The 9794-nt window shown below is 42.1% G+C and overlaps 1 protein-coding gene across 1 annotated transcript in view; it reads right to left on the bottom strand.

The window, feature by feature from the left end:
* Positions 1 to 584: 584 nt before the first annotated feature.
* The window catches only part of CLEC3B (C-type lectin domain family 3 member B), a 16311-nt gene continuing 7101 nt past the window's right edge, over positions 585 to 9794 (bottom strand). Inside the window, exons 2-3 of the mRNA XM_006020650.2 lie at positions 4424 to 4522; positions 585 to 2845 (exon numbers count right to left, since the gene is read on the bottom strand). Coding sequence (XP_006020712.1) covers positions 2445 to 2845; positions 4424 to 4522 — 500 coding nt within the window. The 3' untranslated portion in view covers positions 585 to 2444. The remainder of the gene's footprint in view (positions 2846 to 4423; positions 4523 to 9794) is intronic.

Here is a 9794-nt window from a genome sequence, read left to right on the forward strand (position 1 = left end):
TTCAGACCAGTATTTTTAGGTGGATTATTGATTTTATTAAACTCATCTTGAGGAAGAGCAGGAGGAGAAGGAAGCAGTTCCTTTTCTATATGGGGAAGTGAGAGGAGGAATTCTTGGTTCCAGCTGCTGCTGCACCTGCTTGCCATGTGGAGGGAGGAGAAGCTGGTCTGCATACAATTATTGCCTAGTGGGAATGAAAATACAACTTTCCAGGAGTCCTCCCACCCAGATCTACCAGTGCTCCTTCCTTGGCACTGCAGCTGCAAATAGATGCCCTGTCACTACTCCTGGGTGGCCAGGGGGGCATGGATTTTGCTTTTGATTGGCCTTTCTATTACCATGAAACTCCTTATGAAGAAGGGAATTCATTCAATCATAAAAGACTTCTCTATGTGTGCCTGTCTCTGTTCAAAGTATGTAAATGTAAGGAAAAATCCTGCAAAATATGTCATGTACAATAACAGAGTTCCTACACCCCTCCACTTTGTGGTTGATCCTCTGGTCCTCAGAACTGCTCTGGAGGGGAATGTTAATAGCTGGAGAAGAAAGCATTCCATTAAAATCAATTGGACATCATTCTTTCAGCAAGCTGTATTTTTTTTTTTATTTTATAGTCATTTGAACAGCAGAGAGTTTGGCAATAGTAATAGCCTCAGAAGTATGCACTCTGTATGTGTGTATGTATGTAAATTCTTCTAGTTTGGTCTTCCTGCTATAAATTTTGAAAGAAGCATATATCGTGCTGGTTTTAAACAAGCAGTGAATTGAAATATTTCTCCCACAGGCTTAAGAAGGACATGTGATAGTGCAGAGAATACTTAACCTAAACTGGGTGTGTTATCTAGCATGCTGAACTTAAAAACAACATTAATACAATTCAGCAAACTTTAAGAAAAACAAAGCCTTGTTAAATTGTCAGACATGTTTGTAATTATTTTCCATCATTGCTGCTAATTAGGAAAAATAGGTTTTATTGAGCACTTTCTTTAATCCTCTTCCCACCAAACGAATACTGTGGCCAGCTCCTCATATGGTATAACTCATAACTTCAGTGAAGCCAGCAGAGCAAACAGATCTATACTGAGTTACAGAAGTTGAGGGGGTTGGGGTGATATGAGTGCTGAGGCATGCAGCCGACAGCCCAGAGGTTGCAAGTTTGAGGCCAAAGCAGAAGCACTCGCAGAGTGGCCTGACAGATTCCAACAAATCTGCAAATTGTGCTAAATACCTTTCCACAAGGACACAGGAAAGGAAAGTTAAGGACCTGGCCTCAAGCAGAGACTTTATTAATCCAAAACAACAAATACTAGCACACAACTGAAATGCTCTCAGCTGGGGTAACACAATCCATTGCTGAAACATATTATTTGGAGAGAAGCGGAATCTAACTTTGTTGGGATTTAATAATCTTTTATGTTATCTATTCAATCTTTCATAATAGCATACTATGATTTATCTTACATATTTCTTATTATTTTTAAGTGTTTTCCACGATTCCCAAGAATCTTTGGAATTGTCTGTAGAAACAAGCAATGTGTTATTGAATGAGTTAGTAAATACAAGTCAGTACTTCCCAGAAGATGCTTAAGCATAAATTAGGCTCCTGGGTTGGATTTTTCAGAAGCACATGCCTTTGGTCAAATTGCTCCTATTGGAATCAATGGCTATTTTACTACTGACTTCAATGAAGAAAGAGCCCCAACCACTACCTGATACTTCTGACAATTTCACCCTCCCTTCAACAGATCAGCGTGTTCCTTTCTAAGTCATTCAGTGATGTCACACTATAAGAGGGTCCCATTCTGTCCACCTTTGAGCACTCCTGTAATCTGCTAGTATTCACAATTTTAACTCTCAAAGTAAAACAGGAAAACTGGCCCTACTGTTTGGGACACCACATTCGTTATCATGAAACTAAACCTGATCTTGTGTACACTGGCTTGTGATTTAATGGGTCTTCTTACTTCATGCACATGCTCAAGATCAAGCCATAGAGTAGAATGAGAAAGAACTGACCAGTTTTATGGATGGCTTAATAAAATCAGCAATAATGGAAAGGGAATTGCAGGCAAAGTAACTGGAGCAACAACTTAATGAGACTTAAGTGACCTGTTGTATGGTTTGCAAAACAGGAGTGTTGCATTTATTCTTTATTAAGTCAATTAAGCCACCCTAATAAGTTTCTAGTGTAAAAAAAATATCTATAAACTGTGCCTTAGGAAGAGCAATGCAGCTGCTATGGAGTTGGATACAGCTTTCAACCAATTTAAAATGTAACATAGATCTAACTCTCTCTTATCTATCACCAATGCATGATGAGTTTGGGTTTTGGGGTTGTTTTTTTTTGCAAATAGTTAATCTATTTGAACATATCTATATATAACTTTAAGTTCCTGATGCCAAAGAATAACCAGATTTACTTGGCAGCAGTAGGAGCCCTGTTATTACACAATCATGAACTGACACACATAAGGCAATTTATCCTTGCATCTCTTGTCAAACCACTTGCCAATGGCAACTGCTGACAAAGCTGCACAGTTTTCCGACTTCCCGCCATCTGGCTGGGTGGTGATCTCGGTCTCCCAGTTTTTGTAGCCAATACTGTTGCCTGTCATGTCCACCCATTTGCCCTCAGCTGCTAAGTCATTGATGCCAAGCCAGACTTCCTCTTCCAACCCGATGCTCTTTCTCATGTATTCGTAGAGTGCATCATTTTCATCCCCATTTTCAGGAGAGCTGAGAGTGCCACCCTGGGAGATGCAGTGTTCACTGGCCTCATGATATGTCTTGGGCTCAATAAATGCAAGAAAGCACTTTAGGTGAATTTTAGTGCCTTTCAAACAAACTGAAAGAATAAAAAAAAGGAAAAGGTATGAGTGGAAAAGGAATCATTCCTAGAAGAGGTCATGAGCAAACACTACAGTTGAATTCCACATTCTCTTATGAGACTCTCAGGTTGAAAACAGACATTGCCTTTATGCCCCGATACAAATTTCTGTGTCAGCAGAAAACTCAAGTGAACAGACATCTTAGCCCTTTGTCATGCCACAAATGCCTACATTTGTGAGTGTGATGATTCCTAATTATGATTTGTGCCACCGTTTCATAGCCAACATCTGTTCACTTACAGTGGGAGAGTGTGGGCAGCCCAGGGCTACCCACACTCTCTCCCTATTCCCAGGGCTTCAGGGGCCTGATCCTGTATACCCAGACTGTTGACTACATATATTTAGTAAAAATAGCTCTTTGAAATGTAACCATGCCCTTGTCATTTCCTAGTCTTAAATTAGTGGAGAGAGCAAAAGTATGCATGTCCCGTTTTTTAAAAGATGTTCCTAAACTTTCTCAAAGAAATTCATCTTGAGTTGAAATTTTCCATGATTGGCCTGTGCTCACTGCTGAAGGGTTTGAAAAACAAGTGCAAAGTCAATTTGGTTGTTTGAGTTATCTAAGAATAAAAAGGAGACTCCCTTTTCCTTAGGTTTTGATCAGAAATCTTGCACTGGCATAACTTCAGGTCTTCAGAGGAAATTCTTCCCTGCCTGCTTGTTAAGAATTTTGAAGCATTCTGCTTTCTCGTGGTATTGCTGATAGTAGCAATCATAGATTTTTTTTTTTAGCCTTAAGCACTGAAAGCTTTGAGATTTTTTTTTCTCCAAAAAATAACACATCAAAGACACACATGAATATTCAAACTCCTTTTAAATCTCAGTGAATGTGTGTGTATATCCAAAATCTAAATTTAACCCATATCCTTTTTTACAGAGACAAAATTCTCTTTAATTGTATTATAATCTCTTTCATTCCTATTGCATATTCTGAAAAAGTAGTTTCTCTTAATGCAGGTGGAAGTTGCACAAAAAGTATATGATACTTAGAAAGTCCTGATCTCGAAGCTTGCTATGAGATCCGCGTAATGCTGATCACACTGGTACTTAAATCCCTGATTAGGGTCCCCAGACAGTACTGCAGTATAAATAACAGTAGAATGTGCAACAGGGATATGACTGCATTATGGGTCTGAGAGGACAGAGAAAAGGAAAAAAACAACCCATGGGAAATAGTAGAATAAAATCCCCAATTCCCCAACTGATTCATGAAGGAAAAATGAGTGTCTGGTTTAGTGTCATTAGAAAGCTATTGAAATATCTAATGAGACAATGCAGGACATAAAGAATTGAGGCAGATACTGTTCAATTAATATCATTAAAAGCCTGAGGTAATGCATCTAACTAGAAGGGTTGTAAAAGTAGCATTGATACCAGTAATCTAATTACCAATGGCTCATTAGAGATTAATTTCTAGTCCATATGCACAAGGATCTCTCTGAAAACACTTGTCAACTCGTAGAGGGAGATTGTACACATTATAAACAACACTAGTCTCACGGCAATAACGGTGCCTTCATCCATGAGCCTTTTACCTGTCTGAAGTGCTTGCTTTTCCTTCAGTAAAGCCACCTCCTGAGAGAGATTGTCAATCAGAGCCCTAAGATCTTCAATCATTTTGAGGGTCACACCATCTGTTAAACAAACCAAGAGATGAACACAAACAGCTCATATTTATCGAATGAATGCAATTGGGATTATTAGTGCGATCAAACTCTCTGCTCTTCCAAAAAACACTTTCAGAGACACCTGTTTTGTAAGATATTCTACAGACAGCTAACATCACTGTTGGAAATGTTCCATTCCCTCTAGGTAATTATATGTTCATTAGGCTAGAAAAAGAAGCTAACTCAATATCCCAGTGGTTAGATCATTCACCTGGGAGGTGGAAGACTCAAGTTCATGTTGCCTCTTTGAACTGAACAAACGGGAGACTTGAACCTGGTGTCCCATTTTTCAGGTGACTGCCCTAGCCACTGGACTATTGGCTATGGGGGGTGGGGGGGGCGTGTATTGGCAGGGAACAGAGGTCTGCTCTGTTTACTTATGGCAAAGTGAAAGGTATCAGTAAAGCAGATTAGGAAAATAATTGGAGACTGCTTTGTACTGAGTTTTAAAGCTCACCGGCATTAGGATGGAAGATGTCTTCCTATTGATTTTAATGAGCTTTGGATTAGACCTCCATCTGAATAATACAAAAGACAGCATTATCAAAAGAAACTTGACAAGATCCAAGGGCTGACCCAACTCTTCTTCTTTAAAATGTTCAGTGAAAGTCCTAGATCAAACCAAGAAAGTAGCATTGAAACCACTGGCAACCTGAGCAAAAAACATTTACGGTCAGATCCTCAGAAGGTGCTGTATTAATCAGTAATAGCACTACTGAATTTAAGTAAAGCAATAGCAATTTACCCTGGTTGTGGATCTGGACCCTGAATCTTTATTTTGGAGAACATAATCATTGCAATTGATGCAAGTTAACATTTGCTGCTATTTCTGTTACTAAAATATGTCATGACTGGGTTTTTCATTTGTGCAGCCATTGTGAACAGGGCAGGCTTATATGTGGAGAAAGGAACTCACTGGTAACTAGGACCAGTGTCCTGGAGGGCTCTGAATGGTAGAACGAGAACTTTAACTGGGCTCTCTTATCAGTGAGCAGTGCAGAGAGTGGATATGTGTTCTTGGTGATTTGAGTTGCTAAGTGGACAAAGGCAGGCTGCTGGGGTAGTAGCATTTTTTCCTAAGGATAATGCTAGCAGTAATCAAGCCAGGGGGTCCTGAACTCTTGCTTCACTGTGGTCAGATGTCTAACACAACAGGGTGAGATGCCTAAGTCATTGTGTAGGTGCGAAGGGTCCTTGTGTGCAAATTTGCATATACAGAACCTGCATAAAGTGAGGGAAACCTGTACCCAATGGACTAAATCAGGCATTTCCTTTTGTGGTCTGCTTCCCATTGCATTTGATACACGCATCAGATGAAGCACTTTTCTGGTGCTGTGTTTCAACTCAGACATATTGAGCCCTGAAATTCCCACTCAGCACAATGTGACAACATGCTTGTAAGGAACAGGAAGAAACCACATGGATCCAGAAAAAAAACCACACAACTGCCCCTACTCTGAATTATAACCTGCTAACATCTGTTTCCAATTGAAATGTTAGGCCAAATTCAGTCTTTCTATCTTTGTTGGTTGAAAAGACAGAGCATGAAAATAGAGGCTGGGGGATGCTGAAGGAAGCAATGTCACATTTGTGATATTGCATGAATGGATACTTCTTTGAGGGAACTGTATAGTACTTGAGTGCCACATTTGTGAATAGGATTAGCTGCTTTTCATGATGTGTTTTTTGCCCTTGAGCCCAACCAGGATTCCCTTCCTTTGTGAATCTTACTGAGAGGGGACTTGGAAGCCAGCAGCGCCTGTGGCTGAGATGAGGGGGCAGCTTTTTTTGCAGCATTGGCTCTAGAGAGCATGATTGCCATAGTTTTGTGAAACTATCTGGGTGACTCTTGACTTCATCAGCTCCCTGAAGATCCAGGGAGTTTAAAAGATTTTAAGCGCAGAAGTAACCAGGACTTGTGTATAACCTGGGCCATGGAATTTACCATGAATGACACATGCCTCCAGAGGATGGGGAGGCATGGCAACCTCCTGCAGGCAGCAGTGGCAGCGTGGCAGCAGCGAGTGGGGAGGCTCCCTCAGGTGACCGCAGCAGTGTTGGGGGTGGGGGGTGGTGAGCACTGACCGGGGTGGGCGACCACCCGCAGATGCCGCCAGCAGTGGCGGCCAGTGGCGATCAGCAACCACCTGCAGACTGGAATTGGTATACCCAGTACCTCCTGTCTTGAACCCAAAAACATGTAGCTGTGCTACAGCATACCTTACGGGGGATACTGAGTCCTGCGTTAAGGAATGGAGAACCTGTGCCTGGGAAGTCTCTTCCAATGGGCAGTTACTCTTATTGTTAAAAATGGATGTCTGTTTGGGGAACCAAGCGTCTGCTCTTTCCGTGCAAGAATATTTTACCTTGCTCTTTTTCACTTTGCTCTGTTTACCAGGGCATATTTTACCTTGCTATGTTTACCAGGGCACCCCTCAGAGTAACTAGGAGCAATGACCACAAACTGGCAAACAAAAGATTTAGGTTAGACATCAGGAAGAACTTCTTCACGGTAAGGGTTGCCAGAATCTGGAATGAGCTTCCAAGGAAGGTGGTGCTCTCTGCTGCCTTGAGGGTCTTTAAGAGGAGGCTAAACATGCACCTGGCTGGGGTCATTTAACCCTAGCACTCTTTCCTGCCGAGGGCAGGGGGTCAGACTTGATCTGCTGAGGTCCCTTCTGAACCAAACATCTATGGATCTATGAAAAAAGCCACAGGGTGGGTATTCCATGAGGTTTCCTACATGGTTTCCTGCAGGAAGTTTCATGCGTGGAGACAATTTGGCCTTTAGTTTTATACAATTTTGTCACTATTATCTAATGGGATTTCAGTAGCCACCTATCACTTTACTGAAGCTACTTGTATATAATTAAATGTGCCATTACCACTAATGTCACCAATCCATGAGTTAGAGCAACCAGTTGTTTTAACCAGCTACTAGTTGGTACCATGGTTACTCTAATTTAGGAATAATGGAGTCTTTATATCTCATTGACGTTGCATGTAAATAAGGGATTTAGTATTCACAGTAGGTACCCAGCTTCTCCCAAGAAAATATCTCTTTACCCATAAATGTATTGTTTTCATGGGGATCTGTGGTGTGACAAACTATACATGGAAGCAATCAGCCAGGTCTGAGACATGCAAGATACGGTGATTTAAGTAAACTGAGTTACCAAATGAGATTAGTGGGAAAGCAGCCTGAGAAGCCCCATAATGTGAATCATGAAAATTATGTTATAAAGAGGAAAGAAAAGCAGCCTGTCAGGAGGAAAGTACTAAGAAGCTTTAATCATTGTTCAATTAACTTTAATAGATTCCATTAACACTGAAGCACTAGTTATTAATTTGTACCTTTGATGAAAACACTTTGTGATGAAATGTCTAATTAAAACAGCTACTTTTACAAGTAAGCCTCCTTTGCAATGCAAGGTCCATTCACTTAAAGCCAACATAAAGAGAGGAAAGATGGCCTTGTCCAAGACTTCTGTCTCCTATTTGTGGTTTTGCCTCAAATTTTGGGTGTGGTCTTTTGGCAAATTATTTAATCCACTATGCCTCAGTCCCGACCATCCCAGAAAATGGGATGGAAACCCTGCTCAAAGAGTGTGGTGAGGATTCATTCATTAAGGTTGCAAAGAGTTTGGAGATTCTTGAATGGAAAGTACTGTGAAAGTGCACTGTATTGTTATGCCACCCCTAAAACAATGTGGGAAGAATATTGTGGTTTCAAAGTCAAGCTTTCAAAAATCAGGAAATGTCGGCATGCCTGTTCAACCATAACACTGTCCCTTGATGCACATGTGTTAGGAAAACCGTCTTCAGGATCCTTTCCTCAGGATCTCTGCTTCATTCAGTAAGTGTGCAGCTATTGACATGTTTGTATCCTCTACATTGAGGTGTTATTCTGAGTATACAGCTCAGGTCATTTGCATCATCACAGAGCCTCACAGGAGGTGAGAGGCTTCAGACCAGCTATGAACTGACTGCCTGTGAAGGAGTGAGACAAAACTCACAGCATCACTCAGGATTGGAGGAGGGAGGCTGCCCAGAGGTATCTCCGGCCCTGGAGAGGGGCAGAGAGGGGTCAGTCCCCTGCAGGCCACAGGGAGAGAAGAGCAGCTGAGTGTCTTGGCAGGAAAGTGCTGTGGACGTGCCTGAGGAACACTGCGAGAGCCTGAGCCAGAGGCAGGCGGAGGCCTGCACACACATGGCTGGTGATAATCTCTGCAGTTGAGGATCCAGAGCGAGGGAGTTCACAAGGCATGTGATAATCTCCGGAGCAGAGTTTTCAACAGAGGATCCAGAGGAGGGCCTGTGGGAAAACTATGCTTACAGATAGAGGCATCCTGCACATGGGGGAGACCCCAAGGAAACTGTGAATGTTCATAGGGGTGCAGGGCAGGCTGGCGCATAACAAAGACTGGACTAAGGGATTTTCTCGATCATTGCAATTTGGATTTTGAGAACCTGATCCCAGGTAAAGGGGACATGGATTGAGACTGACAAGAAGGCTGAGTGCAGCCGGGGTTTTCTTTGGGTTTTTTTTGCCTTTTCTTTTGATAGTTGAGTACCAGCCCTGGAAGGGTGTACCTAATTGAGACCAAAGGTCACCCTGGGGTAGAGGGCCAAATAAGACCACAACAGGCAGCACTGCGACTTGGCTGCAGAAGAAGTTTGTGAGTACCATCTGGAGAGGCTAGGCTGGGGTAAAGGGGAGGTTTGGAGCTCCACAGAGGAAACAGGGATCGAGACCAGGCAGGATCACCACAGGCAGTGCTTCCTGGGAATATACTTCATCAAAGTCATGGCAGGAGAGAAAACATAAGACCAACTTCCTGGCAGACCAGGTGATCCAAAGCCGAGGTCCACCCTGTTGCCGCCTGTAGGCAGACAAGCTCAGGGCAATGGTAGCAAGCCCTACAACACATACAGCCATCACACTGCCCAGAGGAGTTTTCCATCTATTGACTCCTCTGTGAAATCCTATGAAATATGAACTTTCATTTCTATCCAGGAGAGCTTTTACAATCTTTTCTCCAATGCCTGGCGAAGGGTGTTGGTACCTGAAAGCTTGCAATTAAAGAATTTTGGTTTTTTGCAAAAATCTTGTTGATCTAACAAAAGACATCATCTCTATGAGTCCCGATTGCCTTTTCCTCTAGACCAATATGGCTAAAACCCGGATACCTGACATTCTGAGTGTATACCACCCAAAGCCTGCCATAAATATAGCTGG

This window comes from Alligator sinensis, unplaced genomic scaffold (genome assembly GCF_000455745.1).
Source record: "Alligator sinensis unplaced genomic scaffold, ASM45574v1 scaffold54_1, whole genome shotgun sequence".
NCBI classification, from domain to species: Eukaryota; Metazoa; Chordata; order Crocodylia; family Alligatoridae; genus Alligator; species Alligator sinensis.